At 50.1% G+C, this 18,657-nt stretch overlaps 1 protein-coding gene across 1 annotated transcript in view; it reads right to left on the bottom strand.

The window, feature by feature from the left end:
* The window catches only part of LOC120936840 (probable cation-transporting ATPase 13A4), a 299,354-nt gene extending 281,623 nt beyond the window's left edge, over positions 1-17,731 (bottom strand). The window contains exons 1-2 of the mRNA XM_040349544.1: positions 17,599-17,731; positions 5,239-5,412 (exon numbers count right to left, since the gene is read on the bottom strand). Coding sequence (XP_040205478.1) covers positions 5,239-5,412; positions 17,599-17,646 — 222 coding nt within the window. The 5' untranslated portion in view covers positions 17,647-17,731. The remainder of the gene's footprint in view (positions 1-5,238; positions 5,413-17,598) is intronic.
* Positions 17,732-18,657: the final 926 nt, after the last annotated feature.

Genomic DNA, 18,657 nt, shown 5'->3' with positions numbered 1-18,657 from the left:
ATAAGGAGAAAAGAGTGGAAAGAAAGAAAGAAGAAAGAGAGAGAGAGAAGAGAAAGAGAAAAAAAAAAAAAAAAAAACAAGGGATGGGGGAGGGGGGGGAGAAGGGGGGGGTATTCAACACAGGGGAGGAGGGGGGAGGGTGGAGGAGGTAAGTGGGAAGGCCCCTTACCCCCGCCGTCCACATCACAATAAAAAGCGGCACATAGTAATAGTGTCATAAACCAGACTTCATTCAGCCGTTTCCTTCAGGATCTTATTTAGCCTGTATGTTGAATAAGGGCTTGGTACTCTGCTGAGTTCCGAAATTCAAACCACTCGTTCCAGACAGAAGTGAAGCTAGAAATTCTATCATATGCAGTACTTATCAGCTCCTCCATCGCTGCAATACGGTCGATGCGTGCCATCCATTCTTTGACAGTGGGAGGCTCTGTGGCTCTCCAGTGAACAGGAACACATAGTCTGGCCGCATTAATCATATGAATCGCTACAGAGTTGCGATACCTCTGTTTGGCAATTTTCGAAAGATGAAGAAGATACTGTGCTGATGAAAACTCCAGGAGGAGCGTAGAGACCGTTGTCGTCACATCATGCACCGTTTGCCAATACGGCTGGATCAGAGGACATTCCCACCAAATGTGAAGGAAGGTGCCCAGGGCCTTTCCACACCTCCAGCACCTATCCGGTACGGAGGGGGAAAACTTGTGTACTACATCTGGTGTCCTATACCACCGCGTCCTAATCTTGTATCCACTTTCTTGAATGTTCACACACAGTGAGCCTTTAAAGATACACCAATTGATCTTCTTCCAATCTTTCATCCCAACTGTTCTACCCAGCCGGATTTCCCAGGAGGTTTGTTCCGCCTGCATAGCCACAAAGGGTGCCCTATACATAGATGCGTATAGCATCGAAATCACATGCCTCTGAGGCGACTTACTAGAGCAAAGTGACTCGAGTACCGTGGGGGATTTCGTAAAACTGTCCCTGATCTTTGGATCATCCAAAAAGTGTCTCAGCTGGAAATAAGCAAACATAGGAAATTTCTTTGTCCGGGACATTTTCTCAAGTTCTTTCAAAGACAGGAACCTATCCCCTGAAAAGAAATGTTTGGCCAGCATATCCACATGTGGCCATTCAGCCATCAGGTAGCTATCATCTCGTCCCGGGATAAAGTCCGGGTTACCCCTAAGAGGGGTCATTCTACAGTCAGTCTTTGATACCTCATATTTATCACAAGCCTTCGTAAATGCTGATAAGGTTGCTCCAACTGTTGGATGAGACAGGACGTCAGACGTCCAATGCCTCTTAGAGATCCAAGGCATTTTCTCGAGTTGGGCTCCCGCGACCTGATTCTCCAGCCGTACCCAGTCTTTGCAACGCGTGTGTATTCGCCAGTCCACTATACGTGTTAGGTGTGTAGCCCAGTAGTACCTTTGCAAATCAGGGAGACCGATACCTCCCTCCAGTTTGGGCAACACCAGTTTCGCCCAGCTAATTCTGGGAGCTTTGGATCCCCATAGGAACTTCCTGCATATTCTCTTGTAGGTTGTAAAGAAGAGAGGTGGGAGCGCAATCGGGATCGTCTGCAGTTTATAAAGCATACGGGGAAGTACCGTCATTTTCAAGATGGCAGCTCGCTCGAACCAGGAGATTATGGGAGAGTCCCATTGTAATATATCTTGTTGTATGGCCTTCAGTTCGGGCATAAAGTTCTTTTCATACAGATCCGAAAGCTTACCTGGGAGCCGAATGCCCAGATAGGTGATATCATCAGATTTCCAGCGGAAAGGGAAATTCTCCTGGCAGCGTAGAACTAGCGATGGAGGTAAAGAGACATTTAGAGCAAACGACTTGGAATAGTTGATTTTTAGGTGCGAGATGTATCGGAACTGTTCAAACACTTCCAGTAAGTTAGGTAAGGATATCAGGGGGGAGGAAAGGAAAAGCAAGATGTCATCGGCAAAAGCCGCCAGCTTGTATTCTTTTTGGAGAATTTTAACTCCTGTTATATCAGGATGGGCCCGAATACAGCGCAGTAGGGGTTCCAGCGTGAGGATATACAGTATAGGAGAGAGGGGGCATCCCTGTCTAGTGCCGTTGTGGATGGAGAAGGCCTCTGACAAGTGACCATTAACCCGGACCCTGGCTCGTGGAGTTGCGTAAAGCGCTCCGACAAGGGCCCTCAATCTGGTCCCAAGACCCAGTGCTTCCAGGACCGAGTGCATGTAGTCCCAGGCCACTCGGTCAAAGGCCTTCTCTGCATCCAACGACAAAAAGAACTCTTCATTTTTTGTGGAGGTAAGCCAATGATGTAAATTAATGGCCTTGATGGTGTTGTCCCTAGCCTCCCTGCCAGGGACAAAGCCCACCTGATCTAGACCAACCCATGCCGGCACATAGAAGGCCAACCGCGTCGCTAACATTTTTGAGAAGATTTTTACGTCAACATTTAAGAGCGAAATCGGCCTATAGTTCGCTACATCTGTGGGATCCTTGCCCTCTTTAGGTATTACTGCGATATATGCTTCCAGCAAAGTGTTAGAAGTATGCGATGAGCCCGCCAAGGAATTGAAGGCCTTAAGGAAGCCCGGTGCTAGAAGGTCAGAGAAGCATTTATAATATTGTGCCGTTAGGCCATCTGGGCCTGGGCTCTTGCCCGGTTTGGTGGCCTTCAGGGCTTCCACCCATTCTTCAGATGTCAATGGCGATTCCAAGGATTGTTGATCTTCTACGGATAATGCCCGAGGACAATATTTACATAAAAAGTCTTTAATCAGAAATTCCCTTGTGGTTGATGGACCCACACCCTTCTCCTTTGTCCCAATGTTATACAATGTGCTATAGTACTCTCTGAATTGACGAGCAATATCTTCTGTCTTAGTATGGATCGTACCTCGGTTATCTCGTATATGGTGAATAGTGGAGGCAAGGACACGTTTCTGCGTGAACCTTGCTAATAGCCTACCTGGCTTGTTTCCTTGTTCGTAAAACATTTTCTGTGATAGCATCATGCGTTTGCGTGCCTTTTTGTATAGTTCCTCTCGTAAGAGTGACCTTGTCTCCGCTAGTTCTGCCGCTGCCTCTACAGCCCTGGAGCCTTTGTGTTGCGCTTCTAACTTAGCTATTTTTTCTGAAAGCTCCTGGATAAGGGCTACATACTCCCTTTTCCTCCTCGCTGCTATAGATAGTAGATGTCCTCTCACAACACATTTATGTGCCTCCCATTGAGTCATGGGGGACACATCAGGTGTATCATTATGCAGGAAGTACTCTCCAATTGCCTGCTTAAGAGTGGCCACATCTGCGATGTCCGTAAGTAGGGAGGCGTCTAGCCTCCAGACCTTTGTGAAGGGCTCTCTCTGCGGGAATCGTAAGGTTTATCCTATGCATTTTATGCGGATTACTGAGGCCTGTGTGTTCCTGAAGAAGCCCCGCATTAGGGCAAAACATGTAGAACCAAGTACACTGGCCCCATGAGGAATCAATTTTTCATATTTTTGGAAAAGTAGCATTTCTCTCACTTTTAAAGATTTGAATATCGATGTACTGTAATATAAAGATTGTTTGTATTAATAAATGTTAACTTTTTTTTAAAATACTTGATCATTCCATGATGTCTTGTGGGTTTGGTAAAAGGTATCTGACATTTATTTGATTCAATTCCTATACACCCCTCTGCATCTACAGATTCCCATATCCTACCCCAATTTGGGGTTTCTGTTTAAATATAATTCTTACAGGGATACAGATGCATTTGGACATCATTATCTAGGAGTGCTCGCTCTTCAGTTGACCTATATTTTTGTTTGAAATGTTTTCCAACTGAAGGTGTCACTGGTATTTTCTTACTCTGCCACTTGGTATATGGAACCTAAAGGTGTCTGTTGTCCCTTAATGTTACACTTTAAACTAAGGTTACCAGAAAAAATATATATTCTGGGGGTACTCTATAAACAATTGGTTACAGATATTTGTAACAGAGGGATGCCCGTGGCAAGGCAACTTGCACCTAATGTTGATGACATGGCCTCTTTCTGACAACCTTGGCATAGTAGTTGTGGGGGTCTGCAAGTGAGGGGCTTATTGGAATCTGGAAGTCCCTTTAGATATAAGGGGGGCCCAGATAACAGGCTCCGTTTTACCAAACAAGCAAAATTCATTCTGAACCCGGGTTCAGACCAAACCAGCAGCACATCCCTAGTTTTTAGCAGATGTGATATGAAATGAGGAATAGTACAGTCCTGGCAGTGGAACGTAAAGCTCTCATCCTTGCTGTGCTGCTGTGAGCACCTATCTGTTCTACATATATGTATTGTAGGGAAAGTGAGGCACAAAATTCACAACCCAACACATTCAGAGAGGAGTAGACACAATGGACTGGGGGAATGGCTACAGGAGAGTCCACCGATGGAAATGCAGCAGAGAAAACACATTGCCCAGTGCTTTGCAGAGATTCGACTGGGAGGCTGGATTTCAGACAGCTTGCAAGGTACATGCAGCTTTCGGGGACTTCATTGTGTCCTAGGGACACAATAGGGGGTTTTTTATCAGGAAACAGCGTGCAGGTGATCATCTCTTGAATCTGGGAACATCTGGTCACCATACTTTACACAATTTCACTCCAACATTATTAGCAAATGATGTCTGCTTGCCAGTATGATTATGTTATCTCTCTAATGCCGCGTACACACAACCATTTCTCCGGTTGTAAAAAATGACATTTTTAATGGTCTAGCCTACACACGATCATGAAAAAAAATGCTCTAGCAAAGCGCCGAGACATACAACACATACGACGGCACTAAAAAGAGGAAGTTCCATTCGGATTGCTTTTGCTGGTTTCGTGTTAGTAAAAGACGATTCGTGCTTTTTAGTCTGTTACAGCGTGATGAATGTGCTTACTCCATTACGAACGCTAGTTTTAACAGAACGAGCACTCCCGTCTCTTAACTTGCTTCTGAGCATGCACGTTTTTTTCACGTCATTAAAGCCCACACACGACCATTTTTTACAACGTTAAAAACAACAGCGTTAAAAATGACGTGAAAAATTAGAGCATGTTCTAAATTTTTAATGCCCATTTTTTACATCGTGAAAAATGCTCTGGAGCCCACACACAATAGTTTTTAATGACTTTAAAAATTTTTTTTCATTTTTTACAACCCAAAAAACGGTCGTGTGTACGCGGCCTTAGATCTACAGACTGAGAAAGACCTATAGACAAATAAATATACTTACAGTGCTTTTGAGCAAAACAACATCAGCTTTTGCTAAACTACATGGGACACAATGACACCATACATCCAGCTCTGGCTTCCAATAGAAGAGAAGCTTCAGGAACCCCAGTGAAAAGATATAACCAATTAGACACAGGATACTTCGCCATCTTTCAGTTTTGTAACCAAATAGTTCCTGCAAATTGAGAACGAAAGTGTGTTAAGGTAAATTTCAAACCAAACATTTTTTTCATGTTTAAAATTAGGGAATAGTAAAATATCGGTCAGGTTTTTTATTTTATCTAGTTTTATCTAGCATTTTCCATCATTTATTGCACAAGTGACAATATATTATACCAAGCTTTTACTTTTGATGATAAGTGAAGTAGTTCAAAGTGCTTAAAGAGGAACTGCAGTCTGCTCACATAATTTGTAATAAAAACACCTTTGGCATTCTGAAGCTTCCCTCCAACCACTTTGCATATTATTTTATATATACTGCGATTCTGTACTTGCCAAATATACTGCAGAAATCTCTCTTCGCGGAGTCTGGCTACAACCATTTAAACTGTGGGCAGCTGAAGATGCTGCCTGTTCACTTCCTAGATTAGATTTGCACAGACACACCGAGGCACACCTCCAGCTCTGCAGCTCTCATTGGCCCTCTTATGATGCATCCCCCCTCCCTTCCCGGCAAACTCTCACAAGAGTGAAAGAGAGCTGTGCATGATGTCATAAGCCTGAGGGCCAGATTCTCAAAAGAGATACGACGGCGTATCTCCAGATACGCCGTCGTATCTGTGAGTCTGGCCGGTCGTATCTATGCGCCTGATTCTTAGAATCAGTTACGCATAGATTTCTATTAGATCCGACCGGCGTAAGTCTCTTACGCCGTTGGATCGTAACTGTATATTTTCGCTGGGCGCTAGGGGTGTGTACGCTGATTTACGCGTAGAAATATGCAAATCAGCTAGATACGTGAATTCACGAACGTACGCCCGGCCGACACAGTACAGATACGCCGTTTACGTTAGGCTTTTCCCGGCGTAAAGTTAGCCCTGCTATATGGTGGCGTAAGTGCGGCGTACCAATGTTAAGTATGACCGTCGTTCCCACCACAAAATTTGAAAATTTTACGTTGTTTGCGTAACTCGTTCGTGAATGGGGCTGGACGTAATTTACGTTCACGTCAAAACCAATACGTCCTTGCGGCGTATTAGGAGCAATGCACACTATGAGATTTCCACGGACGGCGCATGCGCCGTTCGTGAAAAACATCAGTCACGTCGGGTCACAGAACATTTACATAAAATTGCTGAACCACCCTGTAGAAAAAAGGGGGGGACATACACACCCATAGGGATAGAAGGACACCTACCCAAAATACTGCATACGACCTAGTAAAGTTGCCCAATCAAAAACTGGATGAAACAATTTGGCCTCAATATGGCAGCTAGAACAGAACATTAAAGAAATGATATATTAGTATTGCCAATGATGAATCCATATCAGTAATTCAGCAACAGAGACCAATGCCGCGTACACACCATCGTTTTCTGCGATGGAAAAAAACGTCATTTTCAAAAACGTCAATTTAATTGACCGTGTGTGGGCAAAAACGTCGTTTTATGTCTTCTAAAAAACGACAGAAAAAAATTGAAGCATGCTTCAATTTTATGTGTCGTTTTTGGCCGACGTCGTTTTCTGTGTTCTAAACATTGACCGTGTGTACGTAAAAACGTCGATTTAAGCCCGCGCATGCTCAGAAGCAAGTTAGGAGACGGCAGCGCTCATTCATGTAAAACGACTGTTCAGAATGGAATCAGCACATTCGTTAAGGTGTATTTCAGCTTATAGACAAGAAAACGAAATTTAAAGCACAGTCACTGAAAATCACGAATCGTATCTCACCAAACTTTTACTAACACGCAGCAACACGATATCAGCAAAAGAGGCCGTCTTCCGCATGGAAACGACCCTTTATAGTGACGTCGTGCGTGATTGACGGAACTGCGCTGTGCTAGAGCGTTGTGAAAAAGCGATGGTGTGTATGGTACGTCGTTGTTCAAATTGAAGTTTGAAAAATGACGTTTTTTTAAAGCACATAAAGCGTCGCATTTTTCCATCGCAGAAAACGATGGTGTGTACGCGGCACAATAATTAAAAAACTTTCATAGTAAAGAAGGAAATCTATAGCAAGTGAGCCTGATTTCCTTCTTTACTATGAAAGTTTTTTAATTATTGGTCTCTGTTGCTGAATAACTGATATGGATTCATCATTGGCAATACTAATATGTCATTTCTTTAATGTTCTGTTCTAGCTGCCATATTGAGGCCAAATTGTTTCATTCAGTTTTTGATTGGGCAACTTTACTAGGTCGTATGCAGTATTTTGGGTAGGTGTCCTTCTATCCCTATGGGTGTGTATGTCCCCCCCTTTTTTCTACAGGGTGGTTCAGCACTGGGGTTTGGGGGTGGACCTTTTGGGACATGTATTGGTGCCCCCCCTTTTTCTGGGACCATGGTTTCTTTGACGCCAGGCCATTTATCCCAGCCAAACTCGGTATTATTTGCTGTTACTCAACATTGACTGCTAAATCATAAATGACTGTCTATTTGATGATTGTAAAAATTGTTTTGCTTTATTCCAGAGCTTTGTCTTTGAGACGATCAAGTCGTAAAACCCCTGAAGAAGCCTAAGGGCGAGACTAGTAGGGTAGACTTGTTCAAGAAAAAATAATTGTCTCCATAATTAGCTCCCACCTGTGAATGTTACTACATTTATTTTTAAACTTTTGTATAAATTTGAATAAAATTTTCTATTTTTTTTTATATAACGTCACGTCTGGTTTCTATAATTGGCACCGCTATAATCCTCTATCCTCTCCTAACCTTCCAGCAGGCCTAGGATGCAGCCCTGCAGCCCCCAACATGCCGAGCGGGAGGAGGAGAGAGGCGGACTGTGAGAACTTGAGAAGAGAAGAGTAACCATAAGGCTGTCGGGTGGAGGGAGCCAGAGAGAAAGTGACAGTGATTTTACTAGGCAAGGTAAGAACTTAACTGTGGGGGGGGGGGGGTGCAGGCTTCCATAGAGGTACAGGACTTTATCACTGGCTGCTCCCACTCTGTCCTCCATCCACCTGGCTTCTCCCTCTCTGTCCTCCCCACCTGGCTGCTCCCACTCTGTCCTCCCCACCTGGCTGCTCCCACTCTGTCCTCCACCTGGCTGCTCCCACTCTGTTCTCCACTCCACCTGGCTGCTCCCACTCTGTTCTCCACCTGGCTGCTACCACTCTGTTCTCCACTCCACCTGGCTGCTCCCACTCTGTTCTCCACCTGGCTGCTACCACTCTGTTCTCCACTCCACCTGGCTGCTCCCACTCTGTCCTCCACCTGGCTGCTCCCACTCTGTCCTCCACCTGGCTGCTCCCACTCTGTCCTCCACCTGGCTGCTTCCACTCTGTCCTCCACCTGGCTGCTTGCACTCTGTCCTCCACTCCACCTGGCTGCTCCCACTCTGTCCTCCACTCCACCTGGCTGCTCCCACTCTGTCCTCCACTCCACCTGGCTGCTCCCACTCTGTCCTCCACTCCACCTGGCTGCTCCCACTCTGTCCTCCACTCCACCTGGCTGCTCCCGCTCTGTCCTCCACTCCTCCTGGCTGCTCCCACTCTGTCCTCCTCCCCACCTGGTCGCTCCTACCCTGTCCTCCCCCTGGCTGCTCCCACTTTGTCCTCCACTCCACCTGGCTGCTCCCACTCTGTCCTCCCCTACACCTAGCTGCTCCCACTCTGTCCTCCCCTCCACCTGGCTGCTCCCACTCTGTCCTCCACCTGGCTGCTCCCACTCTGTCCTCCACCTGGCTGCTCCCACTCTGTCCTCCACCTGGCTGCTTGCACTCTGTCCTCCACTCCACCTGGCTGCTCCCACTCTGTCCTCCACTCCACCTGGCTGCTCCCACTCTGTCCTCCACTCCACCTGGCTGCTCCCACTCTGTCCTCCACTCCTCCTGGCTGCTCCCACTCTGTCCTCCACTCCACCCAAGTGCTCCCACTCTGTCCTCCTCCCCACCTGGTCTCTCCTACCCTGTCCTCCAGTCCACCTGGCTGCTCCCACTTTGTCCTCCACTCCACCTGGCTGCTCCCACTCTGTCCTCTCCACCTGGCTGCTCCCACTCTGTCCTCCCCTCCACCTGGCTGCTCCCACTCTGTCCTCCACTCCACCCGACTGCTCCCACTCTGTCATCCACTCCACCCAAGTGCTCCCACTCTGTCCTCCACCCCACCCGGCTGCTCCCACTCTGTCCTCCACTCTACCTGGCTGCTCCCACTCTGTCCTCCCTTCCACCTGGCTGCTCCCACTCTGTCCTCCACTCCACCTGGCTGCTCCTACTCTGTCCTCCACTCCTCCTGGCTGCTCCCACTCTGTCCTCCTCCCCACCTGGTCGCTCCTACCCTGTCCTCCCCTCCACCTGGCTGCTACCACTTTGTCCTCCACTCCACCTGGCTGCTCCCACTTTGTCCTCCACTCCACATGGCTGCTCCCACTCTGTCCTCTCCACCTGGCTGCTCCCACTCTGTCCTCCCCTCCACCTGGCTGCTCCCACTCTGTCCTCCACTCCACCCGACTGCTCCCACTCTGTCCTCCACCCCACTCGGCTGCTCCCACTCTGTCCTCCACTCCACCTGGCTGCTCCCACTCTGTCCTCCCTTCCACCTGGCTGCTCCCACTCTGTCCTCCCCTACACCTAGCTGCTCCCACTCTGTCCTCCCCTCCACCTGGCTGCTCCCACTCTGTCCTCCACCTGGCTGCTCCCACTCTGTCCTCCACCTGGCTGCTTGCACTCTGTCCTCCACTCCACCTGGCTGCTCCCACTCTGTCCTCCACCTGGCTGCTCCCACTCTGTCCTCCACCTGGCTGCTTCCACTCTGTCCTCCACCTGGCTGCTTGCACTCTGTCCTCCACTCCACCTGGCTGCTCTCACTCTGTCCTCCACTCCACCTGGCTGCTCCCACTCTGTCCTCCACTCCTCCTGGCTGCTCCCACTCTGTCCTCCTCCCCACCTGGTAGCTCCTAACCTGTCCTCCCCTCCACCTGGCTGCTCCCACTCTGTCCTCCACCTGGCTGCTTGCACTCTGTCCTCCACTCCACCTGGCTGCTCCCACTCTGTCCTCCACTCCACCTGGCTGATCCCACTCTGTCCTCCACTCCACCTGGCTGCTCCCGCTCTGTCCTCCACTCCTCCTGGCTGCTCCCACTCTGTCCTCCTCCCCACCTGGTCGCTCCTACCCTGTCCTCCTCCTGACTGCTCTCACTTTGTCCTCCACTCCACCTGGCTGCTCCCACTCTGTCCTCCCCTACACCTAGCTTCTCCCACTCTGTCCTCCCCTCCACCTGGCTGCTCCCACTCTGTCCTCCACCTGGCTGCTCCCACTCTGTCCTCCACTTGGCTGCTTGCACTCTGTCCTCCACTCCACCTGGCTGCTCCCACTCTGTCCTCCACTCCACCTGGCTGCTCCCACTCTGTCCTCCACTCCACCTGGCTGCTCCCACTCTGTCCTCCACTCCTCCTGGCTGCTCCCACTCTGTCCTCCACTCCACCCAAGTGCTCCCACTCTGTCCTCCTCCCCACCTGGTCTCTCCTACCCTGTCCTCCACTCCACCTGGCTGCTCCCACTTTGTCCTCCACTCCACCTGGCTGCTCCCACTCTGTCCTCTCCACCTGGCTGCTCCCACTCTGTCCTCCCCTCCACCTGGCTGCTCCCACTCTGTCCTCCACTCCACCCGACTGCTCCCACTCTGTCCTCCACTCCACCCAAGTGCTCCCACTCTGTCCTCCACCCCACCCGGCTGCTCCCACTATGTCCTCCACTCTACCTGGCTGCTCCCACTCTGTCCTCCCTTCCACCTGGCTGCTCCCACTCTGTCCTCCACCTGGCTGCTCCCACTCTGTCCTCCACTCCACCCAAGTGCTCCCACTCTGTCCTCCACCCCACCCGGCTGCTCCCACTCTGTCCTCCACTCTACCTAGCTGCTCCCACTCTGTCCTCCCCTCCACCTGGCTGCTCCCACTCTGTCCTCCACCTGGCTGCTTGCACTTTGTCCTCCACTCCACCTGGCTGCTCCCACTCTGTCCTCCACTCCACCTGGCTGCTCCCACTCTGTCCTCCACTCCACCTGGCTGCTCCCACTCTGTCCTCCACTCCTCCTGGCTGCTCCCACTCTGTCCTCCACTCCACCCAAGTGCTCCCACTCTGTCCTCCTCCCCACCTGGTCTCTCCTACCCTGTCCTCCCCTCCACCTGGCTGCTCCCACTTTGTCCTCCACTCCACCTGGCTGCTCCAACTCTGTCCTCTCCACCTGGCTGCTCCCACTCTGTCCTCCCCTCCACCTGGCTGCTCCCACTCTGTCCTCCACTCCACCCGACTGCTCCCACTCTGTCCTCCACTCCACCCAAGTGCTCCCACTCTGTCCTCCACCCCACCCGGCTGCTCCCACTCTGTCCTCCACTCTACCTGGCTGCTCCCACTCTGTCCTCCCTTCCACCTGGCTGCTCCCACTCTGTCCTCCACTCCACCTGGCTGCTCCCACTCTGTCCTCCACTCCTCCTGGCTGCTCCCACTCTGTCCTCCTCCCCACCTGGTCGCTCCTACCCTGTCCTCCCCTCCACCTGGCTGCTCCCACTTTGTCCTCCACTCCACCTGGCTGCTCCCACTTTGTCCTCCACTCCACCTGGCTGCTCCCACTCTGTCCTCTCCACCTGGCTGCTCCCACTCTGTCCTCCCCTCCACCTGGCTGCTCCCACTCTGTCCTCCACTCCACCCGACTGCTCCCACTCTGTCCTCCACCCCACCCGGCTGCTCCCACTCTGTCCTCCACTCCACCTGGCTGCTCCCACTCTGTCCTCCCTTCCACCTGGCTGCTCCCACTCTGTCCTCCACCTGGCTGCTCCCACTCTGTCCTCCACCTGGCTGCTTGCACTCTGTCCTCCACTCCACCTGGCTGCTCCCACTCTGTCCTCCACTCCACCTGGCTGCTCCCACTCTGTCCTCCACTCCACCTGGCTGCTCCCGCTCTGTCCTCCACTCTTCCTGGCTGCTCACACTCTGTCATCCTCCCCACCTGGTCGCTCCTACCCTGTCCTCCCCCTGGCTGCTCCCACTTTGTCCTCCACTCCACCTGGCTGCTCCCACTCTGTCCTCCCCTACACCTAGCTGCTCCCACTCTGTCCTCCCCTCCACCTGGCTGCTCCCACTCTGTCCTCCACCTGGCTGCTCCCACTCTGTCCCCCACCTGGCTGCTCCCACTCTGTCCTCCACCTGGCTGCTTGCACTCTGTCCTCCACTCCACCTGGCTGCTCCCATTCTGTCCTCCACTCCGCCTGGCTGCTCCCACTCTGTCCTCCACTCCTCCTGGCTGCTCCCACTCTGTCCTCCACTCCACCTGGCTGCTCCCACTCTGTCCTCCACTCCACCCAAGTGCTCCCACTCTGTCCTCCTCCCCACCTGGTCTCTTCTACCCTGTCCTCCCCTCCACCTGGCTGCTCCCACTTTGTCCTCCACTCCACCTGGCTGCTCCCACTCTGTCCTCTCCACCTGGCTGCTCCCACTCTGTCCTCCCCTCCACCTGGCTGCTCCCACTCTGTCCTCCACTCCACCCGACTGCTCCCACTCTGTTCTCCACTCCACCCAAGTGCTCCCACTCTGTCCTCCACCCCACCCGGCTGCTCCCACTATGTCCTCCACTCTACCTGGCTGCTCCCACTCTGCCCTCCCTTCCACCTGGCTGCTCCCACTCTGTCCTCCATCTGGCTGCTCCCACTCTGTCCTCCACTCCACCCAAGTGCTCCCACTCTGTCCTCCACCCCACCCGGCTGCTCCCACTCTGTCTTCCACTCTACCTAGCTGCTCCCACTCTGTCCTCCCCTCCACCTGGCTGCTCCCACTCTGTCCTCCACCTGGCTGCTCCCACTCTGTCCTCCACCTGGCTGCTCCCACTCTGTCCTCCACCTGGCTGCTTGCACTTTGTCCTCCACTCCACCTGGCTGCTCCCACTCTGTCCTCCACTCCACCTGGCTGCTCCCACTCTGTCCTCCACTCCACCTGGCTGCTCCCACTCTGTCCTCCACTCCTCCTGGCTGCTCCCACTCTGTCCTCCACTCCACCCAAGTGTTCCCACTCTGTCCTCCTCCCCACCTGGTCTCTCCTACCCTGTCCTCCCCTCCACCTGGCTGCTCCCACTTTGTCCTCCACTCCACCTGGCTGCTCCCACTCTGTCCTCTCCACCTGGCTGCTCCCACTCTGTCCTCCCCTCCACCTGGCTGCTCCCACTCTGTCCTCCACTCCACCCGACTGCTCCCACTCTGTCCTCCACTCCACCCAAGTGCTCCCACTCTGTCCTCCACCCCACCCGGCTGCTCCCACTCTGTCCTCCACTCTACCTGGCTGCTCCCACTCTGTCCTCCCTTCCACCTGGCTGCTCCCACTCTGTCCTCCACTCCACCTGGCTGCTCCCACTCTGTCCTCCACTCCTCCTGGCTGCTCCCACTCTGTCCTCCTCCCCACCTGGTCGCTCCTACCCTGTCCTCCCCTCCACCTGGCTGCTCCCACTTTGTCCTCCACTCCACCTGGCTGCTCCCACTTTGTCCTCCACTCCACCTGGCTGCTCCCACTCTGTCCTCTCCACCTGGCTGCTCCCATTCTGTCCTCCCCTCCACCTGGCTGCTCCCACTCTGTCCTCCACTCCACCCGACTGCTCCCACTCTGTCCTCCACCCCACCCGGCTGCTCCCACTCTGTCCTCCACTCCACCTGGCTGCTCCCACTCTGTCCTCCCTTCCACCTGGCTGCTCCCACTCTGTCCTCCCCTACACCTGGCTGCTCCCACTCTGTCCTCCCCTCCACCTGGCTGCTCCCACTCTGTCCTCCACCTGGCTGCTCCCACTCTGTCCTCCACCTGGCTGCTTGCACTCTGTCCTCCACTCCACCTGGCTGCTCCCACTCTGTCCTCCACTCCACCTGGCTGCTCCCACTCTGTCCTCCACTCCACCTGGCTGCTCCCGCTCTGTCCACTCTTCCTGGCTGCTCACACTCTGTCCTCCTCCCCACCTGGTCGCTCCTACCCTGTCCTCCCCCTGGCTGCTCCCACTTTGTCCTCCACTCCACCTGGCTGCTCCCACTCTGTCCTCCCCTACACCTAGCTGCTCCCACTCTGTCCTCCCCTCCACCTGGCTGCTCCCACTCTGTCCTCCACCTGGCTGCTCCCACTCTGTCCCCCACCTGGCTGCTCCCACTCTGTCCTCCACCTGGCTGCTCCCACTCTGTCCTCCACTCCACCTGGCTGCTCCCACTCTGTCCTCCACTCCGCCTGGCTGCTTCCACTCTGTCCTCCACTCCACCTGGCTGCTCCCACTCTGTCCTCCACTCCTCCTGGCTGCTCCCACTCTGTCCTCCACTCCACCCGACTGCTCCCACTCTGTCCTCCACTCCACCCAAGTGCTCCCACTCTGTCCTCCTCCCCACCTGGTCTCTCCTACCCTGTCCTCCCTTCCACCTGGCTGCTCCCACTTTGTCCTCCACTCCACCTGGCTGCTCCCACTCTGTCCTCTCCTCCTGGCTGCTCCCACTCTGTCCTCCCCTCCACCTGGCTACTCCCACTCTGTCCTCCACTCCACCCGACTGCTCCCACTCTGTCCTCCACTCCACCCAAGTGCTCCCACTCTGTCCTCCACCCCACCCGGCTGCTCCCACTCTGTCCTCCACTCTACCTGGCTGCTCCCACTCTGTCCTCCCTTCCACCTGGCTGCTCCCACTCTGTCCTCCCCTATACCTAGCTGCTCCCACTCTGTCCTCCCCTCCACCTGGCTGCTCCCAGTCTGTCCTCCCCTCCACCTGGCTGCTCCCACTCTTTTTTTTTGTTGGGGGGGGGCAGCATTTCATTCTTGGTACCAGGCAGCACAATGTCTTGGGCCGGCACTGTACTGGCAGAAAAAAATGTTTTACTATCCAAAGTTAAAACAAGGGCAGAAGATTTAATAGATGGAAAGATGAAAAATTACTGAAGGTCTGCTTTAAAATGGTTGTAAACCTTTGAAATAATAAAAGCATATCCTTCTATAGGTTTACTTGCTGTGATCTAAAGCACCTACTATGATTTCTGTCTGCTCTCTCATCCCTCTGCTATGTGCATTTCTGACAGTCTATGCCAACATCGATCCCATCAAAATCCCAGGAGATGACTCTGCCCCCCCCCCAGCACACAGCAGGTGATTGGCAGCCTCAGCTGTGCATGTTTCCCTATGAGACTGTGTAGAGGGTAGTGTGTCTATTTGCTCCACTCAAGTCTCAGGTTATGCTCAGCTCCCTGCTCTATGCCAGATCTATATGGAACCCTCACCCCCTCATATATTAGAATGCATTTTGACCAGGATCCTTGATTGATACAATGGTGGTAAGTCAGGCGCAGGAACGAGCCTGCTCGAGTGCCCCCATAGCAAGCTGCTTGCTATGGGAGCACTCAGCAGGAAAGAGGGGAATGGAGTACTGACAGGGGACCCGAGAAGAGGGGGATTGGGGCTGCTCTGTGCAAAACCACTGCACGGAGCAGGTAAGCATGCATGATATTGTGCTGGTATGCATGTTATTGTTTTCCTGTTTCATATTTTCCCTCTAAAGAAAGCCATTGCACAGCTGAAATACCAACCTCTCTAAAATGGTAACTGTAGCTCATAATTGGTTAAATTTTAAGATGATAATAACACTCTACCCTTAACCCCTCTCCGGAGAAAATTTGTATTTTATCTGGACTCTGACGTTCCCAAAAGCATCTTTGGGAAGAGCTTACCTTGACATGGAGCCTGACTAAAATGCTCTCAGACCATTATATATCAGTGGATCCAAAATTGTAAAGTCTCCTTTATTTTCTTAAAAATAACAAACATGTTATACTTACAGTACCTGCTCTGTGCAACGTTTTTGCACAGAGCAGTCCAGAATCTCCTCTACTCTGGTCCCTTTCCAGCGCTCCTGGCCCCTCCCTCCTGCCTAGTTCCCCCACAGCAAGCAGCTTGCTACGGGGGCACCCAAGCTGAGCCGCAGCTCTGTGTGTCCATTCAGACATGGAGCTATGGTTCGCCCTGCCCCTCTCGCTCCTGATTGGCTGACTTTGATTGACAGGAGTGGGAACCAATGGCACTGCTGCTGTGTCTCAGCCAATCAGTAGGGAGAGTCCTGGATTTGTGCACATCGCTGGAGGAAGATGGGGGGCTGAGGGGGGCTACTGCACACAGAAGTTTTTTTATCTTCATGCATAGAATGACTGACTGACTTTACAACCACTTAAAATTCTAGTTTTCACTTTCCACTATCTGCTAAAACTTGAATAAACAGGTCATACAAAAAGTTAATCATTCCATGCAGGTTTTTTTTTTCTTAGAAAACGAATCGTTGTTTTCTAAATATAGATAAACCAGTTTCTACACATATTTTAATAATTATCAATAATAATATATATATACACATTTGTAGAAGTTATTACAATTCATATTTTTAAACTAACCATATGGTGAAGATGACAATTGGTCCAAAAATAATTACGTAATAGACATTTTTTTTTTTATTTCTCCCAACTACTAAGTAGACATCGTAGGTAAACTGCAATTATCTTAAGACCACATCATATATTTGGTTTAAATAGAACAGATAATTCTGTCATAGTCTGCTGGAATCAAGCAACATTGGCTTTCATTTATTTTTCAGAAATGTGGTCAGTAGAATGTGAATGTACTCTCTTTTCTCCACTCTGCAGTCTCACTATTATTGGTGCATTTTCCATAAGAAAATAGGACACATTAAATATTGAAGTAGGGTAACAGGCAGGTATCACGCAAATACTGCATTTTGTAACAAAAAAAAAATCATGATATACGGTATTACATTTTTCGGTGGTTCTTTGTTTTTGTATTTTTTATCTTTTTTATCTTGTTATATTGTAGTTGATTGGGTCATGCGGTCAGTTTACAGATAGGTTGTATGCATGTAATAAAACAAATATTGCATGCAAAAGGGTTAAAAAAACAATATAATACACAAAAGGATAAAATCAACAAGCTTAATGACATACAATGTGAGGAACAAGGTAATCACATCTAGTATTTCAGATCATTTCTCAATATATTACATAATACGTTTAATATTGTGATAATAGGTAGCTTTTGTGTGCTTTGTAAAGCTGATTATCAATGTTTATCAGTTATGGGTCTGAGGATATGCTGAGTGAGGTAGCAAAGCAAACTTTCTTCTAATGTCAGTTATGTAAAATGTTCCATAAAAAGCTTCTAAGTTCAGTAAATTTTTATATATACAAAGAATGAACCGTTTGCTCACCATTTCATTCTCTTCCCCTTGGTTAAGTATGGCATGTTTTTCTCCCATTTCTTCATCAACTGCTTACTAAAGATTAGTAGGGGAATGTAGCAATACTGAATAATCCCTCCTGACTTGCACACTCTCTCCCTCTGGTGCTTTTATAGCCACAAGTACAACCTCTTTTATTTGCCTAATGACTCAGATTAGCATTCAGGCTTCATGACCCTTCCACATGAGATCTTTTTTTTCAATTCTTTGAACAATCCGACCAAATATTAATGACCTTTAAATCTAGCTCTGTCCTGCCATCTGTGTTAAGTGTGCCAAAATAAATCAGCAGAACTCCCGAAGAATCAGGGCATTCACGTGAAACTCATTGAGGCTTTGACACCCTTTAACATCCCATTTTATTATTTACTACTTGAATTCAATTTAATGTGTATCGAATTTTTGGTACATGCATCAAACAATTTGTAGCTTGGGTTATCAAGGGGTGATATTACAATTTGGGGGAACTGTATGTTCCTGCTCATATTAATCTGTTTTTATGTTATATCATTATTAGGGCTGTTACTGATCAAAATTTTTCTGTTCGATTAATCTTTTTTTTTTAATCAATTAATCGACTAATTTAGATTAATTATAACGCACATACAGATCCAACGACTTTTAGCTGATCTCCTTGCAGGCTGATTCCCAGTGCAGCTACCAACCACTGGAAAAATGGATAGCAGAATACAAAAAACACACAAAGGCAGCGCTCGATGGGAATAGCATTAAAACTTTTATAGTCTTCAAGTAGGTAACAAAATAAATATGGCACTGGAGATAAAATCGATGTAGCTACATAAACTGTAAAAATGGTGCGAGTAATACCAAATGGTACCAAAAGCAGTCATAAAAACATGTAGCCAAGTATGATACTGGTATAAAAATGTGTACAATGTTGTGCTTTTTTAAGGTCATATTTCCCCGCACAGTAATTTATTTTGAATTCTTTGATAACGAAGATATTTTTAAATACAAGACAACCTATATGACATAGTCTGTAATATGAAACGTATTCACGGAGACGTA

Source organism: Rana temporaria, chromosome 4 (genome assembly GCF_905171775.1).
Source record: "Rana temporaria chromosome 4, aRanTem1.1, whole genome shotgun sequence".
NCBI lineage: Eukaryota > Metazoa > Chordata > Amphibia > Anura > Ranidae > Rana > Rana temporaria.
This window is presented reverse-complemented; position numbering and strand designations above follow the sequence as displayed.